The following is a 15,768-nucleotide window of genomic DNA, read 5'->3' on the forward strand; positions in this document are numbered from 1 at the left end:
GTTATAAAACTTTTACTTAATACGTCATGGAAACTTGTGATTATCAATAATCTAGTTTTACTTTCTGCTATATTGGTACACCTCAATATGATTTTTTTAAATCATTTTAAAAGTACGGTATTGGATTTTTTTATACTTGTTTTATTTTATTCTGATCGCGATAGTGAAATACTGTTGAAGTCCTCTGCCCTAAAAAGTTATACGCAAAATTGTGATTTGAGTGCTAGATTAACATGATATCCAAAATTCTAAAAAGATTCCTGTAATAACTAATTATTGCACAGGCCTTTAAAGAATTTAAATCGAGAAACCGCTTTACTGCTTTTACAACACTAAATAGAAAACAGGTATCAAAAGAAGTACACAAATCCGGCATTTTTGGTTTGGAAACAAACTTATCTAAATAAAGAATTAACTGTTAGATTTGAGATTTTCTTGTGAGCTGGCAACATAAATGTGAAGTTCATGTTCTAAGGCTTTTCTGTGGAGGGAAAAATTAAACGTCAGACACTTACCTTTTATTTTAATCTGTATTCGGCAAGATGTGGATATGGCATTTTACGATTTTTATGCTTGGTTTGGCTTAAAAATATATAGCCAATTCATGTTAGTATGTAATGCTATTCTAATAAATATAATATCATCTAATGTCGTCATAAATCAATTAGATTGTAATTTTTATTCATAATTTCACAATAAATATTTACTTTCTTTTTCTATCTTGAATGAATGCTGTGTTTTTCTTTTATTGACGTGGTAGTTAAATGTACTAAGAAGCATTTACTATTAAATATGTATCGTGTAAAAAACGCCTCTGTTGGAAAATATATTTCATTAAAATCGTCGATAGATGGCATTGTCACACATTTTTTGAATACATCTTGAACGGTAAATTATCATTTCTTTAAAACGCAAAATAAAACCCAAATAAAAGTCTATAAAAACTGTATCGAATACTAAATACAAAAATCGTTAAAAAATATTAAATGTTTTTTTCACATAACAAAATCATTTATCAGGCTACAAAAAAATTACAGTAGAGTCCGAAATAATAATTAAATATTTTGATGGACCACCATAGGAGTAATCCATAGAATATTACTTGCACTGTCTTGTCGAGGACCATCATTCTGAAAAAAAAGTTAGAAAGAAGTTTTGATTATATACTAAAATCACAGATTATATTAAAATTTAGTTAGGTACTCCTAAAGCTGATATGCTAGTTTAGTCTGTAGCCTTTTTTGATTAGATTATGGAGGGTAGAGGTATGGAGAGCCGTCTCATATGGGAGAAAAGTTTGAAAAATTGTCCCACTTTCAGTACTAAATAACAGTTAAAAAAATATGAATTGAGCAGTTGTTAACTGACTGAAGTATGCTGAGTTAGGAAATTTAATATATTTAATGTCTAGAGTAGTTAGTGAAAGTTTAATATACAAGACCAAGTTTACGCAGTCCAAACTAATTTCATCAATATAACTTAAATTTATTGCTGCGGTAAAATGTGGAGACATCGATTGCATTTTCTTATCAGCTTTAAATAAAATACTTTTCGTGATTTTGTAGTGCTTACAGTTCTTTCGTTCTTTTTTATTTGTCTATCTTATTCTAGTAACTTTCAGCGCCTTTTTTAAAATTTACCCGGTTGCTACTGTAGCGCCACCCTTAGTTAGCAGATTTTAACGGACACTTTTCACACACAGAGACGGTTCTCCATACCTCTCCATGGATTAGACATTTTGGCTCGAACACGAGGAGTTATGTAATTTTTGAAGTTATACTTCTTTAGGCGCGTTATGAAAAATTGATGAGAGTGAAATTTTACGATGCGCGCGCACCGTGACACAAAATTAACAGAAATAAAGTTGCCCACTAAATCGCTTATTACAATACGACCGACGTAACTTGGCGAGTCTGAATATAGCCGCAGGTGAACTTTCGCGCATGTACACTCGTAAAAAAAAGTGTTATTAGCATTCATTTTTTAGTAATATAAATGACAACATTATTATTTAATATAATCCATAGTAAATATTATTAAATTATTAACGTTAAATATTTATTATTAATTATTTAATATTAAAAAAAAAGGATTAAATTTAATAAAAATAAAGTATAACTTCTTACGCGCGTACACGCACCCTTTTTTTTGTTATGACTCTGTATAGCAGTTTCATTTGATTGAAAAGTTTAACAATGGTGTCGTACAAATCGATTTTAGCTTCTTTCGTGTATTTCTGTGTCTTCAAGTGTTTTAAATTTAGCAATTGGATCCCCTAGATGGAGCTGCATACCGTTGTAGGTATATAAATATGGAGTTTTAAATCAATTAAGGACAACATTAGACTTATCATAGACTCCAAGCCGAAGCCGTGTTGCGGAATTTTCTTAGCTTTTTTTTTATTGTCCTTGTAGGCAGACGAGTATACGGCCCACCTGATGCCCATGGACTTCAGCAATGCCAGGGGCAGAGCCAAGCCGCTGCCTAACGCTAAAAGCGTGGTAGATTCTCTGACTGAAATCCACGAATGGAAAATAGAAAGAACGAAATGTACCTCTGAAATCGGAGCTTCGCTTTAGGGATGTCTTCGTCTCTCTCTTTCATCAGATACCTCCTTCCACCGATGCAGCATTTCAAGAAATAATCCTTTTTATCTCTACCCTCGAGTAGGTAATAGAATTGTTTTTTATCCTGCTCTAGTAATTTAGATCTGAGCGCGAGGAAGTTTTTATTTTCGAAGGTCCATTGCTTCGTTATATAATACCGAAGCGCTAGATTCGCTATGTAGATTCTTCTTTGAATTTTGAAGAGCCTGAAAAAAGGATTTATTAGGTTTTTTTGGTGTTCATTACATTCAATGCTCAGGGCCAAAATTGATTTTAAGGTACGAGAATGCAGAAGCTCACAATGAGACATTAGTTCGGAGTCTTCAATCGACAACGCGTGACTGCATGTTCAGGAGAATGCTAACATTAATAACGCAATAAAATAAAGATTAGACAGTCTTTAGCCCCTTAATCAGTTAACGCCAGACGGACCGTGCACTAATCGTTTTGTGCTCAAAATGTAATCTAATTCAATACTCACATAGGCTTTTTGCCGAATATACGAAGGACTATGTCAACAAAAATCGCCGGCAAGAGATGTTGGACCAATACCTGGAATTAATGATAAGGACTAATAAAAATTGATCATCCTTTTGCGAAGAAGTCATGCGTTCCAGTTTGGAGGGTGGGCGGACAGCCTCAATACTATTACGCCGGTAAGAGTAACGCCATCTGTCATCAAATCGCAGAAACGAATATCAAAAAAACTAGTAATATCGAGAAAGTTCGATTTCGACGCTTGAGTAGTATAACCAAACACACCTTCGCAATCATTCTCCTGCCCCTCTCCGAGTCACCTAGGGTCGGCGCAACATATTTTCTCCTTCCACACTCCTCTATCACATACCATTTCTTCGCTCACTCCCCTCTTACACATATCGTCTTTCACGCAATCCATCCATTTTTTCTTAGGTCTACCTCTTCCTCTAAAGCCTTCCTGTGGGTTCGATATGCGCGGCGGGCATACAATGCTCTCCGAGTGCAATGTAATAATGCTTTCAGGATGTTGTTGGGGCTTCCGCGGTACTGTAGCGCATCAGGTATTCTCACGAATGCTCACGTGGATGACTTTTCATCAATCATCCGCAAACGGACAGCCTCATTGATGCGTAGGGTTCGTGCGAGTACTAACAATATCCTGATGGTTATAGGTAATAAACCCGAATGTGCTGTTTTGAGACACTGGGTTCATATACATACCCACGTACCTGGTGTCTCAAAGCAACGCACATTTATGAATTAAATGTTTAAATTTTTAATAATTTTGCTAATTTTAATTTTAATTTTAATTTTACTAACATAGTTCTAAATATTACCCTACTAATAACATAATAATATGGACTCAAGATGGTCTGAATTAAATAATTTTTATTTTTATTTTATTTATATATTTCATTATTTATAGCTAAAACTCTCTTACCGACCTCATTTATGATATTAGTATTAGACGTAAAAAAATTACCCTGATGTAGTATAGTTTTTCCGAGGTGGTGATGCTTCCTCCAATTGTCCACAAGGCGTCATTCAGGGGGACACTGGCGCCTACCTCCTTGGCCATCTCGATCAGGTCCTGGATATTAATTTGGTTCAGCTCACCAGAACAGCAATTGTATATCTCAACGTCGTCCGAGCTTTCTAGACTGTAATTTAAGACGGGAAGCGCAGAATTAAAAACACTTTTACGGTTAAATATCGTGTGATCACGGAAACTGTAAAGAATAAGAAACGTTGGAAGTATATAATATAGCTAGATTAAACCGTAAATTTCAGCGGTCATATTAACGGTCGAACCGGTCACTTGCGACGAAGGGCTCGACGAGTAAATTAACCCACAGACACAGCCCACTGAGTTTCTCGCCGGATCTTCTCAGTGGGTCGCGTTTCCGATCCGGTGGTAGATTCTACGAAGCACTGCTCTTGCTAGGGTTAGTGTTAGCAACGTCATTGGGTTTGAGTCCCGTGAGCTCACCTACTAATTCGTCGAATCTAATATAACCCCTCAAGGTTACTAGGACTAACTAGGACAAGGTTACTAACGTAGGAAAAAAATTTGTTTTAATTAAGTCTCCTCCTGTTTGCAGCGTGTTCCTCAGTGCTGTTGTTCGTGGCCTTTACGGAGCACTTTTGTTTGGACTATGTTCCTCCACTCCCTCCTTGCCTCTTAATTAAGTCTACGATTTACGAAAACCGAGGAACATACTAAAATTAAATAATAACATTCATGAAATCTGTCCTCCGATTAATTTAGTATGTAAAACGCGATTCCGTTTTTAGTTCTAACTGCTCGTACATTAATAGTTTGATGGGTTTTTTTTATTGCTTAGATGGGTGGACGAGCTCACAGCCCACCTGGTGTTAAGTGGTTACTGGAGCCCATAGACATCTACAACGTAAATGCGCCACCCACATTAAGATATAAGTTCTAAGATCTCAGTATAGTTACAACGGCTGCCCCACCCTTCAAACCGAAACACATTACTGCTTCACAGCAGTAATAGGCAGGGTGATGGTACCTACCCGTGCGGACTCACAAGAGGTCCTACCATCAGTAATTACTTCACCGTGGAAGTCAATCGTGAACATTTGTTAAGTACGTATTTTATTAGAAAAATGTCCGATGGGCTTCCGTTCCTTCCTCTATCTAACTCATCATTCGTTTTCGTGCCCTTCTCCCAGTCATTTGGAGACTGAACGGCGGAGCATGTTTTCTCATTCCATACTTCTCTATAATATACAATTTCTTCGCTCACTACCCTCTTACACATAACGTATTTCACATTCCTAGCTCTACCTATTTTTACATTAATGCATTCGAATCAGTGGCTTGATTTCCCGTAAACACTTTAAGCACTGCTGTTACTGTTGAGTATGTATTACATTAGAAAAATTGGTACCCGCCTGCGAGATTCAGGAGGATCCGAAGTGACGTATGGATTTCCACAACCGTAACACCGAAAAATAACTTAGTGTCCTTTGAATACGGCAGAGAATCGCAAAATTTACTTACGGCTTCGTTCCTCTAGCCCAGGCAGCGACTATAATGTTCTTCGCGCATATATCCACCGGTATGTAATCAGATACAATATCTGGCTTCGTATACAACGTACGCATTATGCCTGCGCAAAATCGAGATTATTGTTTGGACCATATGATGATATGATTATGGAGGGTAGATATAAAGAGCACCATTTCAGTGTATTAAAAAACAACACATACGGCACTCGGGGACGGTCGCGGTAAAGCTGTTGCATAGCATTTTTTATCAATTTATGCAATTATAATTAGACAATAATAATTTAATATCAAAACAATAATAAAATAAGACCACGCTACATTAACAAAAGCAAAACATTAACTGTCCCCTTCACACTCATAAGCTAGAACGCGCGAGAGAGAGAAGGGCAGACTTTTCATGATGCGGATGCAGTGCGATGTCACGCCGCGCGCTTATTTACAAACACTACACAAGCGCAACGTGTGAATGTGTTGAACGCGAGCTACATGGTGGGCAGAGTGGGGGGTGTTAGTTTTTATTTTCGTTACGGAATTTTTTGATTCGGTCGCCGCGCTCAAAGTCCGCGATAAAAGCTATGCAATAGCTTAAAAGTGTCCGCTGAAATGAGAGTCAATTATGGTGGCGCAACAGAAGCAAGTGAAAAGATAAAGAAAATGGCGCCATAAACTACACACTTCACTCTGTTTAAAACTACAGTTACTGTATTCATATCATTTCCACGTCCTACACTAGCGCCATTTCGGTGAGCCTCCTAACAACTTGCTGTTTGCTAGTGGACACTTTTTCGACTTGTCCCCTATACAAAATAGTGTCCCTTACCTCTAGCCTCCATAGATATGTTAAAAAAGTGTATTAGGTCTCTAATTCGAATTTTGCCGCGCTTACGCTGTCGCTAAAGCAGTTCGGCTTTAATGTGGACTGTAGCTAAAACAGCAGCGACGTAAATAAAAAATATGGCGTCAAGTAAAGTAAACAGGGTGGTGAATTTGATTTCTAGTTATTAAAAATTGGGAAACTATATTATTATAAAACGTACTATAAATGTTGTGTCTTTATTTTGTAGCTTAGTGTTTTGGGTTCTTTAGTGTGTAATGTAGTTTGGTATGTAAAAACATAGTCGAAATACTTTGTTTTTACAAAGCATACCTAATACATTAGCTTAAGCAAGAAAATAAAGTAAACTTAGAAGCTACTAAGCTTATTAGATCTTAGGCCTCCTGCAAAAATACATGACTTCTGTTAGGAGGTAGTGTCCAATGATATAAAAGTCAGTTATGATTTTAACTGAAAAGTATACAAATGCCGTCACAGAACATCATCCAAATCAAAAGTCTGTAAATTGTGTGTAAATTATATTGTTACGCCGGTAAGAGTAACGCCATCTATCGCCGAATAGTCGAATGAATATAGAAGAATTTAGAATGCTCGAGAATTACAACGCCATCTATTGACAGATAGCGGAAACTACCACTAGAAAAGTGTGGAATATTCTCGATAATTGTAGGGATGAGATATCGGCTATAAAAGCGTACGGATGGCACGCAGTCAGCTAGTAATCGGAACTACTCAAAGCGAAACAGCGAACGGATCACCTGAAGCGAAGCGGAACAATCGATTTGAGAGTTTCAAAGTGTTTGTGTTTGTGAAGTGTTTAAGTGTTCTGAGTGTTGAATACAGTTTTTAGTTGTACTTTGGTGAAATTTTATTTATCCTGAACCCCAGCGCGTAACAATATTGCCAAAGGAGTTGATCTCATGATTTATAGCTCTGCAGCCTCCAGAAGAGACTTCTGTTCTCTGCTCTGAGGAATTGTTTGAGATGATCCCATGATTTAGTTTTCCGATGGCACTGCCCGCGGAGCAGAATTCATTCATATTACCTGGAACCACTGCGTTCATGCACAGTGTATTTGCAGAGATCCGGTAGTAGACTGCAAAGAACTGCTCTTGCTAGGGATAATCTTAGCAAATTCTCTCGGGTTGAGCTCGTGAGATCACCTACCAGCCACAGCGTAGCTGGAATAGCTTATAAGCCGCGCCAATAAGGAAACGAATTTAAAATGGCGGCAGCGATCATGCGCTCTCACTCTAAACTATTGCTGTCTTTAGTCGCACACGGCGCCTACTGTATGCAGAAAAAATATCAGTTCTGACTTTGTTCTGTCTCGACACGCTCTGTTTTCTCTCAAATTCTGTTGTTATTTGTTGCATTTGTTCGTTTTTTTTTTGTTAAAGTACATTCTCATTTGTTCTTTTTTAATATTTTTTTACAATAAACAACTTTTTCTTTCTATCTTTCTTTTTATTTGTTGACCCTACCATCTGTCAGTGCAGGTACATAGACGCTATTTTCGATTCGTTTCTTTATTGGCGCGGCTTATACATACGTACTACTTAGACTACCAGCGAATAGGTGCGAACCATGCACGCATTAGTAGTTATTTTATTCCTTTTTTATTCACCTTTTCCGCAAGCGACAAATATTCCAACGGGGCCATTGAAATTCTCAATCCAACCGCTAATTGGTTCATCAGCGCTCGCTATTACTGGAAACAGAAAATTTTATTGATTCTGCTGCGATTCTTGTCTCTTTTTGAATTGAAGAAATCAAACAGATATTTGTCGTTTTCGTGACTTCTCACTTCACGAACCGGCAATGTACCGTGAGGGTAGACGTAAAACCCCGCGTTCTCTCAAATGATCAATGACGAAAATTCGACAAAATACACTGACTTAGATTAGATTAGATTTAGATTAGATTGACTTAGATCTAGAGAACAAAAACTGAGTTCGTGAAAAAAAATTTTAAAGCTCGTCAGATGAAAATAGAAAATGGCTTGATAAAAACATTGGAGAAATTTGTACACGATCGTTCTGTCTGCATATTTTAATTATTCGTTACAGCGCCATCTAGTGATACAAATTTACTAACTAAATTGAATTGTAGCAATGTCTATTGTAGCTATATGTCACTAGGTGACGCTGTAATAAAACTAATCACACACGATCAAACTTAATAAAGCCGAATCCTGGATAACACCGCGTTAATATAATACGTATTATTTCTGACACTGAGAGAAAAAGGCAGGATGGTGGTACCTACCCATGCAGACTTACAAGACGTCCTACCACCAGTAATAAAGCAAACTATGATTTTTGCGGATTTGATTTTTACTACACGACGACATTCCTTCGACTGGAGCCTTTCCTTATACTGGTGGTAGGACCTGTTGTGAGTCCGCGCGGGTGGGTACCACCACCCTGCCTATTTCTGCCGTGAAGCAGTAATGCGTTTCGGTTTGAAGGGTGGGGCAGCCGTTGTAACTTACTTGAGACCTTAGAACTTATATCTCAAGGTGGGTGGCGCATTTACGTTGTGGATGTCTATGGGCTCCAGTAACCACTTAACACCAGGTGGGCTGTGAGGTCGTTCACCCATCTAAGCAATAAAAAAAAAAAACGTGGAAGTCAATCGTGAACATTAGTTAAGTACGTATTTCGTTAGAAAAATCGGTACCCGCCTGCGGTATTCGAACTCCGGCACAGTCGCCTCACTCGATACGAATGCACCGGGCATCTTATCTTTTAAGCCACAATGACTAGAAAATCTTTTTTGCGAGTTTTGCCGATATCGTCTCGCTCGTCACGAGTACATTAGCTGTCTCATCGTCGGAGCTGCTCTTACCTATAGACGGTCTAACTATAACAGCAGGCAGTTGTCCTCTCTGCTCATATACAGCGTGTTCAGCTAACTGCTTGCTGAAGGTGTACGTATTGGGCAACTCTCCGAGATATCTAGAAATCATAAAAGAGAGCTCAGTGTGCTTAGTGTGAGTTTTTTAACGTTCTCGATAGCGTAAAAGTTAGCCCAATTTTGTATGCAGTTGGAACAGCGCCCCTAGCGGCAAACGTAGGCGAACGATCACATTCCATACAAATTTGAGTTAACTTTTACGCTATCGAGAACGTTAAAAAACTCGCACTAAGCACACGGACGGAGTTTATAACTGAAAATAAATAAATTATAAGTCACTTTACGGGTATATTTTCGCGTTTCTATTGTAATTATATTATTTAATTTTTTTTTTACTGCTGAGATTAGCGGATCAGCTCCTGGCCCATATGGTTGTCTTGTGAGTTTAGCCCAGACACAGCCCACTGAGTTTCTCGCCGGATCTTCTCAGTGGGTCGCGATTCCGATCCAGTGGTAGATTCTGCGAAGCACTGCTCTAGCTAGGGCCAATGCTAGCAACACTCAGGTTTGTGCGCCGTGAGCTCACCTACTAGTTAAGGTTACGCTGAAATAGCTTCTCGAGACTATCAGCATAGGTAGAAAAAACAAACTGAAAACTGACAGAACTTATGTCTTAAAGTGAGTGGCAGCATTTTTATTTTTCATGTCTATGGGATCCGGTGACCACTTAAAATCACGTGGGCCATGAGCTTGTCCACCCATCTTAGACACGCAAGAGATCCATTCATTTCATTTTACACATTTAAAAAAATACATCGATCCAACGATCTCATCATTCTCTTAAGGAGTACTCACTTTGGAGTCATAACCCTCAGCGTGTGCTCGTCAAGTTTCTCGCAGATCTCCAGGGTGTCCCTCCAGTCAGCGTGAGGGGGATACATCACCTCCTCGATGACCTCGCGGTTGGTGTTTGAGTAGCTAGTCGACACGTGAACGAATGACTGCGAATGTGACAGGAAATTCTTGCAATCGAAATTTACCGATGGCGCTTAATCAAATGTCGGTTGCATTTAGTCTCTTAGAGAAGAATATTTAGTATAGGACAGTGGACGCTAACCTTGTCTACCCAAAACAGCCAAATATAGTTAAAACACAATTCAAAATTTATTCAAAGACCGATTTTTATTAGCTTTGGTTTAGTAAGTGGACATTGTTACGGAAATAATTACATGATAACTAAATACTGAAACATTTCGCGGAAGAATCGTAGTCTAAGAGTTTAAGGGCCTCTGCACGAGGCAGTGAGATCCGCCCGCACTGGTAGATACCACCACATTTTGACCACAAAGCAACCCACATCTTTTCACTGTGTCTCCCGAGCGCTATGACATGTTCTACTTCAAGGCTTGCGAAGAGCACTCAATGATAGACACGGGCTTGGCTGTACCACCCATTCACCACCACCATGGGGCCGTAGGCTCGTCTGCCTACCAGGACTTAATAGTTACTTAAGCCTTATGTTTCAAGTTGGCATTTGTGATCTCTATCGGTACGTAACCTAAAAAACCCTAAGTTTGCCAGTGTATCTTCCGAGCAGGATCAATTTTTTTCATTTTTATTTATTGCTTAGATGAGTGGACGAGTTCACAGCCCACCTGGTGTTAAGTGGTTACTGGAGCTCATAGACATCTAAAATACGCCACCCACCTTGAGACATAAGTTCTAAGGTCTCAAGTATAGTTACAACGGCTACCCCACCCTTCGAACCGAATCGCATTACTGCTTCACGGCAGATATAAGCAGGGCGGTGGTACCTACCCGCGCGGACTTACAAGATGTCCTACCACCAGTAAACAAGACAAACTCACAGATAGGTTGTGCATACTCTTAGCTAGTTCCACGACTTCCTTCGTCCCGTTCAAGTTTAATCTGACCGCGTACTTCAAGGGGTCATCGAATCTGTAACACGAAAGGCTTCGTCAAACAGAACGCGTAATTAGCGCGCGTCAAAGCGCTACGCTATGACGCCGAGATATGTTGTACTACTACGGTAACATACCGTCAAACAGAGTGCCAGCGCTATGAGCGCTATAGCCCGGCGTTAGTTTAGCGCTCTGACGCGCGCTAAGTACGCGTTCTGTTTGACGAAGGCTGAAAGGATTTTATGCATCTATACTAATATTATAAATTTGAAGAGTTTGTTTGTTTGAACGCGCTAATCTCAGAAACTATTGGTCCGATTTAAAAAAATATTTTAGTGTTAGATAGCCCATTTATCGAGGAAGGCTATAGGTTATATAACATCACGCTAAGGCCAATATAAGCGGAGCACCAATAAAGAATGTTTCAAAATCGGGGTTATTTTTACCTTTTGAGAGCTTCCGCTGCGTGCGCTGCAGAAACGGTTAAAGTTTCGCTAAAAGAATGTACGACAGAATTGTTCCCCTTTAAAAGATCTAACAAAAAGTCCGTGACAGCATAATATGTCTATATGTTAAGGTTGGCTCATTATAATGTTTTTTATGCTAACCAAATTTGTTCTAAAATAAAGCATTATTTGTGAACTATTCCACGCGGACGAAGTCGCGGGCAAAAGCTAGTACGAAGATAAAGAACTGGCGATCTTTCGTGAATTCTAGATGTAATTCAAGGTTTTACGAGTATCAGTACAGTTTGATCTCGCTTTTATTAATGCCTTCATATAATTTCTCGAGTGGCGACCGCGAATCGAAAATCATTAAGAGATTGTTTTCTTTAAGGAGGGTGTGATATTTAAACCCATCGATTTAAGTAAAGAACTAATAGTACTGACCTCACACTAGCAGCTATATGAAAGACAATATTCACTCGTTCGGCGAGAAGTTTCCTGTCTTCGTCTGATAAACCTGAAACAGGAAATCCAATATAGTTATAAATTAAAGGAAAATTTATGCTTTAATCACGTATTTTTTATTGTTATCTTATACCTTTAAATAATCAATTCTTCCCGACATCTATTGGCGAATAATAATAGTATTTTTCTTAATCGAGGGCAACTAATCGCTTTAAAGACACAACAAGATGGCGTTATCAAAAAAAAACCTATCATCTAGTCATAATGTAGTGTTAGTGTAGTGTAGTGTAGTTTCTCTACCTCGTAATAAAAATACTCTCAGTCCCCATTTAAAAAAAAAAAGCTCTTGTTTACTAAAGTTACTTGCCTAATCCATCTTCCATTACATCTCCAGGCACAACGAGGACTTTGGACTGAAACACGCCAGGTTTTTCTTTGCGAAGCCTATCGAAGCACTAAAACAGAAGATAAAAATGTGCCCAAAATATCCCATTAAATGCACTAAGCAGACCGATGTAGACACACGCCACATCGCCACACCACATTTCATCCTAATGACTTGGAACCGCTGCATTATTCCATAACGCGTTTCCAAAGGTCATTCTTGCCACGTGCCTTACCGACTTATAAAGGTATTTTCTGAATGCCGACCAATATCTTTCCAAATTTTTTTTTTATAATAGACTGGTGGACGACCTAACCGCCCACCTGGTGTTAAGTGGTTACCGGAGCCTATAGACATCTATAACGTAAATAATAAATAATAAATATACCGCCCCCCACCTTGAGATATAAGTTCTAAGGTATCAGTATAGTTACAACGGCTGCCCCACCCTTCATTACAACGGCTCAAACCTAAACCTAAGGGTGGGGACGTAATCGTCAGCGAGTAGGAGCGATTAGGTGCCTCTTGTATCGCCCTTGTTCTCCGAACGAAGATGACGACTCACTACTTAGTTAATATACTTATAGACAAAATAGAGATCTGTTTAGCTCAAAACACGTGTATCATCACACGACAATCCGTTATTTTTAAGACTCACAGGAGTAGAATACAATTGAGCCAGTCTTTTGTCCGGGCTCACGGATTTCTTAGGCCGCATCAGCAGGTATATCCTGTCCAAATCTGTACAGGAATACAGTAGTTTTTCGATGACTATCTTCCCAATGAATCCTGAAAAGTCATGTATATTAAAATTAAATATATTTTCACCTCAGCAACTCAAACATGCCGCTTTTGCCGCGAGGCAACAGTGAACAAAACGCGATTTTGATTCGAGCGTGGGTCAAAGTAGCTTTTAAATTTTTCAATCTTCAGTGCCACGAGGTGACATTGTTCAGCCATTTGAAACATTCGAGTTTTACTGTGCTCTGTCTCTTTCACATGCATATAAAAAAGCGAGGGAAAAAACACAAACCCCTTTAAAATTCGATTTTGGAATTCGACCTCAAAGAGAACACGCTCGGAAACGCGTAATACCCTAAAATTTAAAGATATCACTACATAGTATAAAACAAATCACTAGCTTTCGCTGTCCCTATATCTGTCTGTCCCTATGTATGCTTAAATCTTTAAAACTACGCAACGGATTTTGATGCGGTTTTTTTAATAGATAGAGTGATTGAAGAGGAAGGTTTATATGTATAATAACACCCATTAAATAGTGGAGAAATCAATAATAAATTACAGTTTCCGAAGCGAAGCGAGGGCGGGTCGCTAGTTTGTAATAAATAAAGTACGTTTTTTTTAAATAGTTATAGCTGACCAGGCAAACTTCGTAGTGCCTCAATCGATAAATAAAAGACCTAAACTTTTGTATAAAATAAACTTAAAACAAACAGAAGGAATCCGACCGACGGGGGACACATCAAAGGAAATACAAAATTGTTATTTTTATTTAATTCCGAGTATTTTCATATTTATTTACCCTTTAAACCTTCTCTGGACTTCCACAAATCATTCAAGACCAAAATTAACCAATTCGGTCCAGCCGTTCTCGAGTTTTAGCGAGACTAACGAACAGCAATTTATTTTTATATATATAGATTTCAATCTATTCCTGTTCATTTCTATGTCTTCTAAGTAATATATTGTGTTCTCACTGCTGAGGTGAAAAGTTATGTGTGCTACACGAGAGCAAAGTTTTTTGCATCTCGTGCTGTTGAGTCCCTCACTACGCCCTACGATTCTATGATTGATTCTCAAGCGTAGCTTCGCTTACGCGGGACTCAAAATCAGCACTTGAAACAAAAAACATCTTTGATCTCTTGTTGCATAAATAGCTATTGTTCGGTGTCAAATAGCACACGCACAAAACGCCGTATGTACGTCCGGTGTTTATAGTAAATGCTGCGAACACGTCTAACCGGCCATTATCTGATTGAGTCAGCCGAATTTGAGCTTTCTGAGCACAACTTTAGACATGAAATACCGCTTCGCTCTGTTGTGGACTCCCATTATATTAGACGCCAATTTGGCGTCACCCTCCAAACGACTCCGATTCTGAAAACCGTTCGAAGTATCAACCTCGAGAATTCCAATGCTCTCGGAAGGTTCCCGGGACACTCATTGGAAATTTGAACGTGCAAACCTTTTTTTTTACGACCTATGCTGATAGCCTTGAGAGGCTGTACCAGCTTCTCCTTGTGTAGGTGAACTCATGGGGCTCAAACCGGGTGTGTTGCTAACATTGGCCCTAGCAAGAGCAGTGCGTCACAGAATCTACCACCGGATCGGAAACGCGACCCACTGAGAAGATCCGGCGAGAAACTCAGTGGGCTGTGTCTATGGGTTAATTCGCTTGTCGAGCCCTTCGTCGCAAGCGAAGGATTCGACGAGGACGGTAACCGGTGCCTAAAATCACCGTTAATGGATTAGGAGGATCCGTAATGACGCAAACCTGCATCTGCAGCCAACCTTTGTCAATTTTAATTAGTACCACGAACCATTAAAATAAGTTTAACATAGCTATTGCACTTACCAGAGCCGCCGGTTATAAAAATCGATTTTCCTTTGTAGTACTCCGGTATAGTGGGGACATGGGTCATGTCGCGTTCTTCCGATAACCCCATTTTAGTTTTAAGTACCAATAAACTGCGGTCGAGAGGAATAACAGAAAACTAGTGGTATTTTGATGATATTTTTAAAACCGTTTCTCTTCTGGAAACCCTAGATGCTAAGACTTTAGATGCTAAATTATAAGATATAATAATAATAAGCAATTATCTGTGTTTAAAGTCGTAAAGCTAATCAACTAAAAAAAATCACTTTTCCTTAAAATACATCTTCATCGATGAACGAGTAACAATACACTGTAAGACATTAAAATCGATTCAATTGTATAATTTTATGCAAAATTAAACGTTTATTATTTAATTTACGGGCCCGTATATACATACGCCTCATTGAAATTGTAATGATTTTCACATTACTTACAACTTAAAATCTAAGCAATAATAATTAGGCACACACAATTTGTGGGATTATTTCGGGACGATATTATTGCTTCATCATCGAAATCATTATGGTATTAAATTTTTAATATAATTATAAGCATTATTACAAATTAATCTCGATTATTTGCTTTTTAGAAAAAATTTTTTTTTTTTTTATTGCTTAG

General features: G+C 38.5%; 1 protein-coding gene across 1 annotated transcript; it reads right to left on the bottom strand.

Moving 5' to 3' along the window:
- Window positions 1–930: 930 nt before the first annotated feature.
- Window positions 931–15,492, bottom strand: LOC101739190 (putative fatty acyl-CoA reductase CG5065). The gene is made up of 13 exons (XM_004930703.4): window positions 15,130–15,492; window positions 13,192–13,322; window positions 12,516–12,603; window positions 12,128–12,200; window positions 11,184–11,274; window positions 10,171–10,316; window positions 9,307–9,416; window positions 8,084–8,167; window positions 5,614–5,722; window positions 4,069–4,246; window positions 3,088–3,158; window positions 2,555–2,812; window positions 931–1,130 (listed from the first exon to the last, which is right to left on the bottom strand). Exons 1-13 carry the CDS (start codon window positions 15,218–15,220, stop codon window positions 1,016–1,018), a joined length of 1,545 nt encoding a protein of 514 aa, XP_004930760.1. The 5' UTR covers window positions 15,221–15,492; the 3' UTR covers window positions 931–1,015.
- Window positions 15,493–15,768: the final 276 nt, after the last annotated feature.

The sequence above is a fragment of the Bombyx mori genome, chromosome 23 (assembly GCF_030269925.1).
Source record: "Bombyx mori chromosome 23, ASM3026992v2".
Taxonomy (NCBI): domain Eukaryota; kingdom Metazoa; phylum Arthropoda; class Insecta; order Lepidoptera; family Bombycidae; genus Bombyx; species Bombyx mori.